This window comes from Hyla sarda, chromosome 3 (genome assembly GCF_029499605.1).
Source record: "Hyla sarda isolate aHylSar1 chromosome 3, aHylSar1.hap1, whole genome shotgun sequence".
In the NCBI taxonomy this organism is placed as follows: Eukaryota; Metazoa; Chordata; class Amphibia; order Anura; family Hylidae; genus Hyla; species Hyla sarda.
Genome location: NC_079191.1, coordinates 271709754 through 271724920, shown reverse-complemented (window position 1 = coordinate 271724920; position 15167 = coordinate 271709754). Strand labels below are relative to the sequence as shown.

Sequence of the window (15167 nt, the reverse complement as noted above, 5' to 3'; positions counted from 1 at the left end):
CTCTGTGCTCTCTCCTGTCTGATAGGACTCCTCTGTGCTCTCTCCTGTCTGATAGTACTCCTCTGTGCTCTCTCCTGTCTGATAGGACTCCTCTGTGCTCTCTTCTGTCTGATAGGACTCCTCTGTGCTCTCTCCTGTCTGATAGTATTCCTCTGTGCTCTCTCTTGTCTGATCGGACTACTCTATGCTCTCTCCTGTCTGATAGGACTCCTCTGTGCTCTCTCCTGTGTGAAAGTACTCCTCTCTGCTTTTTTCCCGTGCTCTTTCCTGTCTGATAGTACTCCTCTGTGCTCTCTCCTGTCTGATAGTACTCCTCTGTGCTCTCTCCTGTCTGATAGGACTCCTCTGTGCTCTCTCCTGTCTGATAGTACTCCTCTGTGCTCTCTCCTGTCTGATAGACTCCTCTGTGCTCTCTCCTGTCTGATAGTACTCCTCTGTGCTCTCTCCTGTCTGAAAGTATTCCTCTGTGCTCTCTCTTGTCTGATCGGACTCCTCTATGCTCTCTCCTGTCTGATAGGACTCCTCTGTGCTCTCTCCTGTGTGAAAGTACTCCTCTCTGCTTTTTTTCCGTGCTCTCTCCTGTCTGATAGGACTCCTCTGTGCTCTCTCCTGTCTGATAGCACTCCTCTGTGCTCTCTTTTGTCCTATGAGAGCACAGAGGAGTGCTAGCCCACTTTGTCCATGCCAGTGCTTCAGCTTGGACAAAGCCATGATTTTATATGCCATGATTATTATAAAAAGGAAAGAACATTTTCTTATGATGTTTATTAGAAAGGTTCATGTTTTGCCAAGATGTATGAAAAGTTTTTGAATCTGACAGTGCCCATTTAATAGTAAATAGTTATTTACAAATCTGTATAACTTCCCGGCACCAGTTGATTTGAAAACATTTACCGTATTTATCGGGGTATACCACGCACCGGCCTATAACACGCACCCTCATTTTACCAAGGATATTTGGGTAAAAAAAGTTTTTTACCCAAATATCCATGGTAAAATGAGGGTGAGTGTGTGCGCGTGTATACCCCGATATACCCCCAGGAAAGGCAGGGGGAGAGAGGCCGTCGCTGCCCGCTTCTCTCCCCCTGCCTTTCCTGGGGTCTAGAGCGCTGCTGTCGGCCCTTCTCACCCCCTGGCTATCGGCGCCGCTGCCCGTTCTGTCCCCCTGACTATTGGTGCCATTGCCGACGCCGATAGCGAGGGGGAGAGAAGCGGCGCCGACAGCCAGGGGGAGAGAAGGGGCAGCGGCACCCATTGCCGGCGCCGCTGCCTCCCCCCATCCCCGGCGGCATAATTACCTGAGTCGGGTCCGCGCTGCTGCAGGCCTCCGGCGTGCGTCCCCTGCGTCGTTGCTATGCACGGCGCGGCGCACTGACGTCATGCGCCGCGCCGTTCAGCGCATAGCAACGACGCCGGGGACGCACGCCGGAGGCCTGCAACAGCGCGGACCCGACTCAGGTAATTATGCCACCGGGGATGGGGGGAGGCAACGGGGCAGCGGCGCCGACAATGAGTGCCGCTGCCCCTTCTCTCCCCCTGGCTGCCGGTGCCGGCAATGGGGCGCCGGCACCGATAGTCAGGGGAACAGAACGGGCAGCGGCGCCGATAGCCAGGGGGTGAGAAGGGCCGGCAGCAGGGCTCTAGACCCCAGGAAAGGCAGGGGGAAAGAAGCGGGCAGCGACGGCCTCTCTCCCCCTGCCTTTCCTGGGGGTGTATCGGCGTATAACACGCACACAGACTTTAGGCTAAAAATGTTAGCCTAAAAAGTGCGTGTTATACGCCGATAAATACGGTATTTTCCTTGGGGGTGCACCTTTAATAATTTGTCTTGTTGGGCTTCGAGAAATAGGCAAAACATATTTTGGGAAAAATGTCTATGCTGAAATACACAAGTAAAAATATATTTATATTGGAATTTGGATGCATCTTTATTCATTGTAAGAAAAAGGCAACATAAATGTATTAAATAATTTATTAGTTTAAAGTAAATGTCCAATATAAAATAATGTGCAACTATACAATTACAATACATAAAGTGAGTAAATAAATAATCTCATAATAACACATGCTGTTCACATTGCATGAAGACTGAAAACAAAAATGTAAACTGTGACCTGGATAATTTAAAGGGGTACTCCGCTCCTAGACATCTTATCCCCTATCCAAAGGATAGGGGATGGATGTCTGATCGCGGGGGTCCTGCCGCTGGGGACCCCCTCGATCTCGGCTGCGGCACCTCGCTGTCATCACTGCATGAAGCAAACTCGCTCTGTGTGTAATGACGGGTGATACAGGGGCCGGAGCATCGTGACGACACGGCCCCGCCTCCTTAATGCAAGTCTATGCTTCCACGCCCCCTCCCATAGACTTGTATTGAGCGGGGGGGGCCGTGACATCACGAGGTGCGGAGCCGTGATATCACGATGTTACGGCCCCTGTATCGCCCGTCATTACGCACAGAGCAAGTTTGCTCTGCGCAGTGATGACAGCGGGGTGCCACAGCCCAGTGGCGGGACCTCCACAATCAGACATCTTATCCCCTGTCCAAAGGATAGGGGATAAGATGTCTAGGGGCGGAGTACCTCTTTAATGAACATCTGTTACAAAATCCTATTTTACTAAGGTATAAGATTCCACCCCTACAAAAATACATTACATAGCAGCTTTCTCTACTTACTGATACTTGACTGTCCTGCCATGTGACCTCATATACACGGTTTAGCTACAATAACATGTGATTGTTCAAACCTATTATTGAACACATTTACAAGCTCCAGTGTTTTGACTTACTTAGATACAGGGTAACCTCAGACTATTTGCAGCTAACTACAACGTCTTAAAATTTCACCAATGGGGCCCTAAATAGCATCATAAACCAACATTAATTATAACTGGTGACAGATACCTTTTAAAGTCAAGATAAATCTCCATATTTAATTTAACACAGTGAAGGAAAGACTATTCTTTGGACAAATATCAGATAATCCAACAGTAATCAGATAATGTGCAATTTAAATATTGGCAACATGGCGAAATGATCTTTGGCTCATTGCTCCTTCCTTATGATCAAAACAAGGTGGTAACACAAAACTTGCTATGACTAGTAGTGCCATGCCACCAGTCCTTTTGGTGATCAGTGTGAGTCTTGCTGTAGTGGGGCAGAGAAGGTGAATGACTACTACAGTTTTTATGCCATTTCTACTTTCTTTAGTTACCTTGTAACTAAACTGAGTAAGCAAATTGCAGTCACTATGTCTTCAGTCATATTGAGGACATTTATGACTGAAAATGGCTTCAATTGCTGAAAAATGACTGCTAAATTCTACCAAGATCAATGCAAACTCCCATTATGGTGTTCTGTACGTGATCCTGTCACTTTTTTTCAGCCACAATTTGAACATAGCAGTTTGTTTAGGTACTCTTGAGAGTACTATGGTTCACATCGAGAAGAACCAAGCAAATGCAGCTACTGTAAATTATATTTAAAAGGGTCACAGGGTACCATGAAGTCCCAAAACTTTACGCTATGACATCCACTTTTTATCAGAATGTCACTGTGGAGATGTTAAGGTAGATAGCTTTGTGAAAACTTGGCAGTATTATTTTGTGTTCATTTAAGTTATTCCATTATCTTTTTTCCTTTTATAATTCTGTGGTTTCATTATGACTGGACATCAGTTTAAGGGTTTGTCCAGAAGACCCAGAGCTGACACTAGGGTGGTCCCTGCCAGTCTTTATTTACTTTCCTACACAGAGGATATCCATATGACTGCAAGCTACACTACTGAGGCCAGTGCTTGGCCACAACAGGAAATGTATCAGATTTTAGTTGGTAAGATCATTTCTTTAACTCCCAGTCAACCCTTTGAGTTCTAGTCTGCTGTCCATGGCGACCTAACTGCTGAGCTCCCACAATGCACTGGAAAGAGAAATCAATAATTCAAAATTTACATTTTTGTCTGAACTACAAATAAAATTTAATGTAATTACAAAAGTAAAACAAATAATGTAAAAGTCCCTCAGCTTTTCATATAAGGGACATGTGGTATTTAAGTCTCTTAAGAAAAGGTGATTATTATTTGTTGCACACAAGTAATGGTCCCTTCACGGTATTTTGCTGCACTAAAGTTAGTGTGTCCAATGATAATACAAGAGTGTGTTGTGATCCTGTCCATTGGGGAAGTACAATGGTATCACATCAGCGCCTGGACACATCACTTTGTTTCCGGTGTTTATTCCCGAGTGGTTGGGTCGCATTTTGTGTGAGTATAAAAGGGGCATATGCCCGTTAATATCTGCCACGACTAAGAGCTGTAAATAGCTCGAAACACGTCAGCGTTACTTTTTGTTTTTACTTCTATTCCATGGATGTCTTTATCTTTTTAATTGCTACAATAAAAGTGATATTTTAACTGTTACACTACTACGAAGAGCTGGAGGTTCCTTAATTTTTTGCCCTCCTTCTGCTTATTCGGGATACGGCCCGCTATCTACCTACCTTGCTCTCCGGACATATCTATTCCAGATGCATTGGACTACTAACGTGATGAGCTGAATTACCCTCCTTATTTGTGTTTACAATGGTAACACAGCTCGATTGCGGAAATGATTATAGGAAAACCCCCAGTAAAAGCCATAGTTTCCCATGTTAATTCTGTAGCTATCTCTATGGTTTCTGAATAAGAGTATTGTCAACCAGTTATTTCTTCTTTGCTCTGCAAATGACTGCACACTGCCTGAATGACTGTGCACTGAAGTCTGCAGCATTTGCTGTGCCTTAAACCTGCCTCAGGGGTCCTCCAGCATCCTACTGATATTTTGGAATGATCTATATACCTCTATCTTTGGACAGATGTGATTTGGTTATACCTATCTTTATGTTACCCGGGTAAGACATCATTAAACACAGCTCCCATGTGGAGATTGTACAATCGATATGAAGAACAAAAACTGGATTACTCTCTTTTAATAAGCAAATAAGAGCTTACCGGGGTGTAAATAAAAGAATACAGCTATAATGTGGGCTAGGTTAGGGGATGGTGTTAATGCTTTCATTTCTCAGTTAACACTTTAACTCCTTAGTGACCAAGCCAATTTGGGCCTTACTGCTCAAAACATTAATTTCATAGTCGCATTTTAAAGGTTTACTCCGCTCCCCAGCATCTGCAAAATTCCACCTCACATCGGAACATTGAGTTCCTGGATGCTGTGTGCAGGCTTCCGTGTTCTGGCCTGCCGCCTCGTGTCGTCACGGCCTGCCCCATCAATGAAAGGCTATGGGAAGGGGGCATGACGCCCGTCACGCCCCCTCCCGTAGACTTGCATTGAGGAGGCGGGATGTGACGTCACATGACGGGGCGTGACGTAACGAGGGGGCGGGTGTGAACACAGAAGCCCGCACATAGCGTTCAGGAACTCAATGTTCCGGACGCTGGGGAGTGGAGTAACCCTTTAATAGCTGTAACTTTTTTTTTATTTTTCAGTAAATATAGCCACATAAGAGCTTGTTTTTTGCGGGACAAGTTGTACTTTTTAATGGAACCATTTTGGAGTTCATATAACTAATTGTTAATGTTATCAATTATTTTTCTGAAGGGATAATAATAATTGTGATATTATCTTTTTTGCGAGCTGTAAAAAGAACATTTTAAGGGTCAGTAGGATTACAACAATATCAAATATATATGTTTTTTTTCTTCAAGTTTTTGTATTTTGGCACAATAGAAATTTTATTTTTACATTATTTTATTAAACTTTTTTATTTTACCTAGTCCCAAGGAGCGACTTTTACCAGCAATCTTCTGATCTCTTATTAAATACACTACTGATGTAGTGCATTGTAATATGCCTGTCCTGTCAGCATTATGCAATATATACAGCTGTGCCTCTGGCTTATCTATGGAAGGCTTTGGGTCCTTTAAAAAGACCCAAGCTGCCATGGAGACCTGTGTCCACTCGGCGCTCTTGCTGGAGACCCCTTTAATAGGTAAGAGACTCCATGTTTTACCAGGAAAGAAGTTAACTGCCAGGAACGGAGATGGCTATTTTCCTGGCACAGGGGCCTAAAAATAGCAATCAGGCTGCCGCTGTTTAAAGACAGCCCTTTAGTATCTTTCACTATCCTGGTAGATAGGTTCACCTTTGAACAGTTTACATGAAGTAATAATGACATAAATAGCTGATCCCCTTTGCTTTATCTACTCTAAAAGTTGTCTCTAGAACAATCTGTTGTAGCTGTCAAATAGTGTTCAAAAGTAAAAGGATGTGTTAAGATGGTTCTTTAAAGGATTTATTGCCTTTCCTGAGCATATTCTGCTCCAAATTTGACTGAAATGTGGCACGTGTTATTAGCGCTGTTTTTTTTTTTTTAATATAGTTTACAAATGATTTTTACTTTGTTTGCACCATATTCACCACTAAAAAAGGACAGTGGCCTCAAAAAGGGAGCTGAGCTTTAACTGCCCAAGAAAGTAATATGTGCCAAAAAATCCTTGGTTTTAAAGCCCGCTAATAGTGCAACCCTAGAGTAGACAGCATAAGATGCGCCAGATTTTCAAACAATCTGTTAAAACTCTTAGACTGCCTATCTAGGTTTCCACTTCCATACAATTAGCCAGTCTTTTTATATCTCCCCTCTGTATCTGACATGAGAAGATTATATACAGTACATACCAGAACATCAACTGCTGTGGTTTAATCTGATTATTTACCATTATGATTTATTACAACATTGCAATAGCATAAATATTCCAACAATACAAAACCAGTCAATATTTTACAGATGCATAAAAACAAAATCTTTTAAAGAAACAGTAAAGTTAAACATTGTTTGCAGCATAGAAAGGACGTTCATTTCACAAAATAGGATTAGTCCTTGTTTTTACATGTATATTTACATACATTGACAATATTATAAAGATAAATATCAAAAAGAATTAACTTTAACTAAAAGTCCAGTATAAAGTAGTCTCTTTAGCAAAGTCCTTTTTATGGAGTGTTAAGAAGGTAGCACCATGTGGTAAATAGGGTGTCCAGGTTTTCCAAATCATGTATATATCTGTTTGAACTGATAGCATTCATTGCAATACCCATTGCACTTGTTATTACCGTAGTGATCACATCCTGGTGCCCTACACCGCAGCTTAGGTGCCTCTTCTCCTGATAACTTGTGGAAGCCACCTCTGTGCTTGCACTGTTCACAAAGTTCATCATTTCTGCCTGTTACTGGGTTTCGGCAGACATCCCTGGCACATATCTTTATGTGATTACCAGTTCGATTTTGGCCAGATTTCTGAGGGAAAAAATATTTTACTGTCAAACACACTACATTGCATAAAATTTGTATTATAATGTGACAATGTGACACTATTCTAACACTATTAGATAAGTCTTTTTTAAGACCCCTTTATATTTTTACTTGCTGTTTCTAATATTATTAATCCCTTCCTGACATTGTGAATTTTCAATATTTTGGTTAGGTTTTTTTTTCCCCATCTCGCCTTTTAAGACCCATATTGTGACAAATTGTGTTTTTTATGGGCCACACTTTCTTTTTTGAGAGTTTAATTATTTCTTTTAGTTCATCGTATGATATAATAAACATGTTAACTTTATTCTATGAGGCTAGAATTCCACTGAGGTTTTTCATGCAATAACGCCAATTAAAAACGCCCATTTTGCCACACTGCGAGTCAATAGTGAACTGCAAAATGCTGTATCCACTTGGCGTTTTTCATTTTGGCTTTTTTTTTTTTTTTTTTATCCTTTGGCCGTTTTTCAGCTCTTTTAGGCTCAGAGTCTGGTTTCAAAAACATCCTCAAATTCAGAGTATGGCATTTTTTTCTTGGTATTTTCCTCCCATGGAAGTGTATGGAAGTGAAAAAACGGCAAGATCCAAAAAAATGATTGAGAAAAAATTGGTTAGGACATTTTTGGCGCTCTCCAGTGGGGAGAGTGCCCATAATGCAATGTCTTCCCAAACAGAGAGCCTCCAATTGTTGCCTTTTGCTGTCTGGGAATGCTGGGAGTTGTAGTCTAACAACAGCTGGAGTCTCCCTGTCTGGGAAGACACTGGCAGAAGGGTCTGTTCACATTATACAAAACGTACAATGTGAACAGAGCCTCATACTTACCACTCTGCCACCTGCCCTAGGGGGCAGAGCTACACGGGCCCGGTGGAGACAGGGAGCGATGAAGGTAAGGGGGCCTTGTCTTCTATATACACTATATACAGCTATCTATAGATAGCTGTATATTCTGTATACCGCCCAAAAAGGCTATAGGAACAGGGAGTCCTGTCAGTCTGGTGACAGGATTCCCGACTCTTGTATAGTATACACGGGTACACTATGCTGGGGGAGGTGAATAGTGATGCTGTACATCACTCCTCATCTCCTTACACTCTGTTGACCTGGCACTCAGCAACTGACCCACAGAGTGGTACCTGAAGACAGTGAGAAAACTGCCACAGGGGACAAAATTGGTAGTTTCCACACACCAGGGAAAACGCCAGAAAATGAAGGAAAAAGCTGTGGCAGTTTTTCCTGGCGTTTTTGCTGTTGGGAAAAAAGCTCAGTGGAATCCTAGCCTGAGGCAGTACAATCACATCATACTTACAACATAGTTACTTTAAAAATAACTAACTAAACAAAGCCATGTTATAACTCATATGTCTTATTTGTTTTAACGCCAATGGAGCGGTGTTGGGGCTAATTTTTGTGCTGAGATTTGCAGTTTTTATCAGTACTATTTTGAGAAGACTTTTTTGATTACTTCATTGATAACATTCTGGTATGTGATGTCATCAAAACTAATAAGCAGTTCTGACATTTTTTTTTTTTTTTTTTTTAAAGCATTTAAATCCTTCCTAACCCATAACATACATGTACATCATGGGTCGGGTGAGTACATGATGCAGGCCCGCGGGTCAAGTCCGCGTCATAAACAGGAGATGCCTGCTGCTATCAGTAGCTGACTTCTGCCTGTAATGACGGACATCATAGACTGCTCCAATGTCCATCATCGACCATACCCAGAAGCCCCTTGCCAATTCTTGTAGCTGGGGGCCGCCGCTAATAGCAGACATGCCGTGATTGACGAGGCCGGCTATTAACCCTTTAGATTGCCTCTGTCAAAGCTGACCGCGGCATCTTAAAAGAGTACTCCAGCGCAAAATAACTTATCCCCTATCCAAAGGATAGGAGATAAGTTATAGATCGCGCGGGGGGGTCCGAGCGCTGGGGGCCCCCCGGGATCTTCTGGACGGGGCCGCGGCAGTCTGCCGGAAGTGAAGTTTTGTCCCCAGCAGAAAGCCGCGGCAGACACGCCCCCTCCATGTATCTCTATGGGATTCATGGAGGGGGCATGTCGGCCGCCGCATCATGCAGGGAAGGAACGCCCCCTTTCCTGTATATTGCCGCGGCCCCGTACTGAAGATCGCGGGGGGCCCCAGCGCTCGGACCCTTCCGCGATCTATAACTTATCCCCTATCCTTCAGATGCACTATAGATGTCCTTTAAGGGACATGTAAATGCTCCTTGGTGGTCCAGTGGGGTTAATGGCACCCTGCATTGCGATCCACTGTGGAGGTAGTTGAAGGGCTTACCTCTGCATCATTGGTGTCTCTTCATTTGATTGAGCCTGGCTGACGCAGGCTCAACCAAATAAGCACAGAGCACACAGATCAATAAAGTTCTATGGAACTCCACTGATCTGTATGAGGAATCTAACGATTCCTTCTAAAAGTCCCCTAAGGGGACTAATAAAGTGTAAAAGAAAAAAAGGAAAAAAAAAACATCCATATTAAAAGTTTAAATCACCCTCCTTTTTCCCATTTTCCATATAAAATATATGAAAAAATTATAAAAAATAAACATATTTGGTATTGCCACGTGCGTAATTGTCCCAACTATTATTTATTATGTTTCTGATCCTGCACTGTGAACGGCATAAATGCAAAAAAAATCCAAAACGCAAAAATGACTGATTTTGGTCACATCACATCCCCCAAAAAATGTAACAAAAACTATATTAAAAAAGCGGGCAAGGCAATGCAATTTCCCTTTCGGTGCATCCCTAGCTGCAACATCTGTAGGCAAATGTGCTACAGGATAACATACAAATCCTGCATCCCTCCTTGCCCAACTGTATACCTTCTTGTATCCAGGCTAGAGGAATCCTCTTTTCAATTGTACAGTTGTCCCCCCCAAAATTTTATTTTTTCTCTAATATTGTAATCACTAACATGTATCACCATTACATTAATACATTCACACATATAGGCCCTAATATATCAAAATAAGTTAGATAAATTAAGGCCTCACAGCAATCAATCACAGCTCAGCTTTCACTTTACCATCAAAGATTGGCAGGAAGTTAAACAGATTTGTAAATTACTTCTATTAAACAATCTTAATTCTTTCAGTACTTATCAGCTGCTGTATACTACAGAGGAAGTTCTTTTCTTGTTGGATTCCTCTTCTGTCTGACCACAGTGCTCTCTGCTGACACCACTGTCCATGTCAGGAACTGTCCAGAGCAGGAGAAAATCCCCATAGCAAACCTCTCCTGCTCTGGGCAGTTCCTGACATGGACAGAGGTGTCAGCAGAGAGCAGTGTGGTCAGAAAGAAGAGAAATCCAAAAAGAAAAGAATTTCCTCTGTATTATACAGCAGCTGATAAGTACTGGAAGGATTAAGATTTTTTTTAATAGAAGTAATTTAGAAATCTGTTTAACTTTCTGGCACCAGTTGATAAAAAAAAAAAAAAAAAAAAGTTTTTACCCTTTAAGCTCATTAAGTACCCTACCCCTTTAAGCTCATTAAGATATGAAGCTGAGTTGTGATTAGTTGTTAAAGACAAAAACTCTCCAGTTTTTCTCTCACACCTTTTGATAAACCAGGGCCATAAAGGTTCACTTGTCAATATATATATATATATATATATATATATATATATATATATATATACACACACACACTGTATATGTTACTATAGCTATCTACACAAATATATAAAACTACCTCAGTTTGTCTTTGTATTCGCTCCTCTGTACTCCTTGCTTCATGGTATCTTTGGCTCTGAGCTTCAATGAAGCACTTCTGGCAGAATCCTTCAAACAATGTGCTGCCCAAGGTGCTACACTCACGGCCCAAGCACCGACTCATGTTCTTGAATGCAGCCACACTGACATTGTTTTTTGGCGTTTTGTTTGTTCTACTTGAATTTGCTGGAAAATATAAAATATGGTCTTAGTGCAGCTAATAATGTGTAGTCAACTTGCACAGACTACCTAGAATTGCACAATCATTAGCAGTTGTACGGGGCGCTGGTGCCCAAGGGGGGCCCATAGACACCTCTGCCCCATAAGAAAACATCAGTATCATAAAAAGCACACAGTAGATATGGGGCCCTATTACAGATTTTGCATCAGGGCACAGAAGCTACAAATGATACCTTTGTTCAGGCGGTGGCGTTATGAAGCTTCTTATCACACCCGCTGAGCCTAGTTGTCACACCCGATTTTGAAATAAAGCTCCCACCCATTTAACTATTCAGTAAATAGTACAGATGGTCAACCATATAATATATATATATATATATATATATATATATATATGAAAAATATATCTTGGGAACATAAAACATACCACTGGAATCAGGGCAACAGAGGCTATAGAGGGATATAAAAACATGTTCTTTTTTGGACTGAACACAGGTCACTCAACTGGTGTTCTTTCAGTATACAGCTTTTAACACCCTGCTGACTTTATTCAATACTCCATCATAAAAAGAAACATATATGGTGCTCAATAAAATTACAGACAAATAATAGCCAGGGGGGTACTTAAAATAACTGTGTAGTACACACTGTAAACAGATAGTAAGACCTCCACAAGGGGGGGGGGGGGGGGGTTACAGAAGCTATCCCAACATATTGCAAGTGTTTATCATTACATATGAGCACAATGTCAATAAAGCACAATGATAAAACTCCAGGGAGGAAGAGGTTAATCCAATATTAAACCACTGTGGGCTCTAACCCCAACATCTCCTCCTAAGGTATAAGGTGCATAGATAATAAAGTAAACAAGCTCATGCATAGAGACCCTGTAACTTACCCATGCTGTATATATAAGCCTCCCTCTCTCTTGCCTGAAATTCTACCAGCACCCAAAATGTACTTCAGAGGTGCTGATGTGACAGCTTAATCCTATGACAGGTGATTGCTCACAAGCAAGGGGTGGGGGAATTTTCTGCTAGCTTGCGGGTTGTTCATAAAAATTGCGCAATATAAAAGTTTTAGATTAGATTGTAGACAACAAGAAACCAGAGGTGAGCACTCAGAAATGGTTGCTCTTAAAGTAAGACTTTGGGGGTAGGTAAACCATACTGGTAAAAACAAGGGCCTACATAATACACTCCATTCATCCATATTCTAGCTATTTCCAAGTCTCATCCTCTTACTACATGTTCACACCTTCAGGTAATTTACTGGTATTCCTTCTCTGTAAATAGCATTCCCATGAGATCTCTTTTTGTTCCTAATTCACAGAGAGCAACGGTAGGTAGTTCTGTTACTACTAAAATGACTTTAAGAAAATAACAATTACCTACCACTGTTTTCTTTATACTCAATGAAGCATAAAGTGCAAAATCCTTCATTTTGTAGTGTACCAAAATACTGGCAGCCAGGTTTTCTACATTTCTGCTGAGCTGTCCTCTCTTCTACATTGTGATTTGCCACAGATCGTGAACCAGTGGTTGATGTTGGGGCCTCACTGCCTGTGGTTTCTTGCCCTGATAGATTCACAAGACTCCTTGACAGATTTACAGGGTCAGAGATGGATATTTGATGAAGCACAGGGGAAAAGCTTGAACTGTGGGAGCGTTCTGTAGTCCGTTTGAAGCAAGAACTGCAAATACCATTGAAAGTCCTATTGGCATCCTGTAAACATATATTGCATTGAATTATGTCAGACGTCCTAACCCTTTCAGTACTGCTGACTAACTGAAGATGCCTGGCATTGTGACAGTGTTCACACAGTCCATGGAGCTCCACATTCAATGTAAATGGGCAGTCTGGTGTTTTACATTTCATGGCATTTGTTTCACTGAAAATAAAAAGGCTGGGTGCTGTTGCTACAGCAGAGGCAGTTGTTGTCAATGACTCCTCTGTCATTTGACATGACTGTTCAAAATACACAGGTTTATGATGTATAGAATTGCCCTTCTGTTTCTGGGCCTTAGTTCTGTCAACAGATTTCTGTTTCCTATCAAAGCACTCATGGCAGTAGGGCTGTGTGCTCACAGACATGAAGAAAGGACAATTTAATGTTTCACATTTTACTTCCACAAGAGAGAGCTGGGGAAGGGAAATCTCAAATCGGCTCATTCCCCCTTTGGTCTCCTGCCACCGCTTGTGCTCGTGCTGAACCAGCTGAAAGTAGTCTTCCACCAAATTGATTTCCTTGGGTAGATTGTTTTCATCAAGTCTGCAGATAGAAAAAAACATCTAAATAATCAGTGTGTGATTTTTCATTCGTAAGGGGTAGGCCACGCGAGCAGTCAGACGCATGTAAACAGCCTCAAGATTTTGCAGGCAAAATCTTACGTACATTGACTGCCGCATCTCACCCACATGTCCATGTAGCCTCACCTTTAGGCTGAGTTTACATGTAGAGGGCCTCATTTACTAGTGTGAAATGTTGTTTAAGACTTGTAGAACATTTTCTGACCAGCTATTTCTAGGGGGAAATTTCCAGCCATTTATTCACAGGATTTTCTGTGAATTCAATAGTAAATAAGTCGGGTTGTGAAACCACGCCCCTTTTTCGGCTTTTCACAATGCAATGGCGGGTTAGTTGAATTTTCCTGGTGCACATTGCTGCACAGTGTCTGAGACAATGTGCACCAAAATAACTTGGAAAAACACGACAAAAACTAGTGGGTTTTAGCTTAGTAAATGAGGGCCAGTATTTTGATCAGTATTTTTACCCAAAACCAGGAGTGGATCCAGAACACACAAAAAAGTGTAAATCTTTCCATTATATTTGTTCTCTGTGTCGATTTTAATTCTGGGTCTTGGCTAAAAATACTTACAAATGCTACATGTGAAATAGAAGTAATAGAAATCTTTTAGGTTTGCATGTACAGCTGACCATTGAATGGGCACTATCAGATTCAAAAACAATGTTGTACATCTTGGCAAACCATTAACCTTTCTAATATACTTCATAAGAATATATATTTTTAAACTTTTTATAGAAAGTATGGCTTATAAAATCATGGCTTTGTTCAAGCTGAAGCACAGGTAAGGACAAAGTCCAGTAAGTGAGGGTGGGCTAGCACAGGAGTGGGCACAGAGGAGTACTATCAGACAGGAGAGCACAGAGGAGTGCTATCAGACAGGAGAGAGCACAGAGGAGTCCTATCAGACAGGAGAGAGCACAGAGGAGTACTATCAGACAGGAGAGCACAGAGGAGTACTATCAGACAGGAGAGAGCACAGAGGAGTACAATCAGACAGGAGAAACCACAGAGGAGTACTATCAGACAGGAGAGAGCACAGAGGAGTAATATCAGACAGGAGAAAGCACAGAGGAGTACTATCAGACAGGACAGAGCACAGAGGAGTCCTATCAGACAGGAGAGAGCACAGAGGAGTGCTATCAGACAGGAGAGAGTACAGAGGAGTCCTATCAGACAGGGGAGAGCACAGAGGAGTACTATCAGACAGGAGAGAGTACAGAGGAGTACTATCAGACAGGAGAGAGCACAGAGGAGTGCTATAAGACAGGGGAGAGCACAGAGGAATACTATCAGACCGGAGAGTGCACAGAGGAGTATTATCAGACAGGAGAGAGCACAGAGGAGTACTATCAGACAAGAGAGACCACAGAGGAGTCCTATCAGACAGGAGAGAGCACAGAGAAGTACTATCAGACAGGAGAGAGCACAGAGGAGTACTATCAGACAAGAGAGACCACAGAGGAGTCCTATCAGACAGGAGAGAGCACAGAGAAGTGCTATCAGACAGGAGAGAGCACAGAGGAGTGCTATCAGACAGGAGAGAGCACAGAGGAGTACTATCAGACAGGAGAGAGCACAGAGGGGTGCTATCAGACAGGGGAGAGCACAGAGGAGTGCTATCAGACAGGAGAGAGCAC

The 15167-nt window shown here is 42.2% G+C and overlaps 1 protein-coding gene across 6 annotated transcripts in view; it reads right to left on the bottom strand.

The window, feature by feature from the left end:
- Positions 1-1956: 1956 nt before the first annotated feature.
- TNFAIP3 (TNF alpha induced protein 3) overlaps positions 1957-15167 on the bottom strand; it is a 46171-nt gene continuing 32960 nt past the window's right edge. For all 6 annotated transcript variants that reach the window (XM_056566655.1, XM_056566652.1, XM_056566654.1 and 3 more), the window contains exons 7-9: positions 12616-13493; positions 11022-11227; positions 1957-7291 (exon numbers count right to left, since the gene is read on the bottom strand). In XM_056566655.1, coding sequence (XP_056422630.1) covers positions 7046-7291; positions 11022-11227; positions 12616-13493 — 1330 coding nt within the window. In that variant the 3' untranslated portion in view covers positions 1957-7045. The remainder of the gene's footprint in view (positions 7292-11021; positions 11228-12615; positions 13494-15167) is intronic.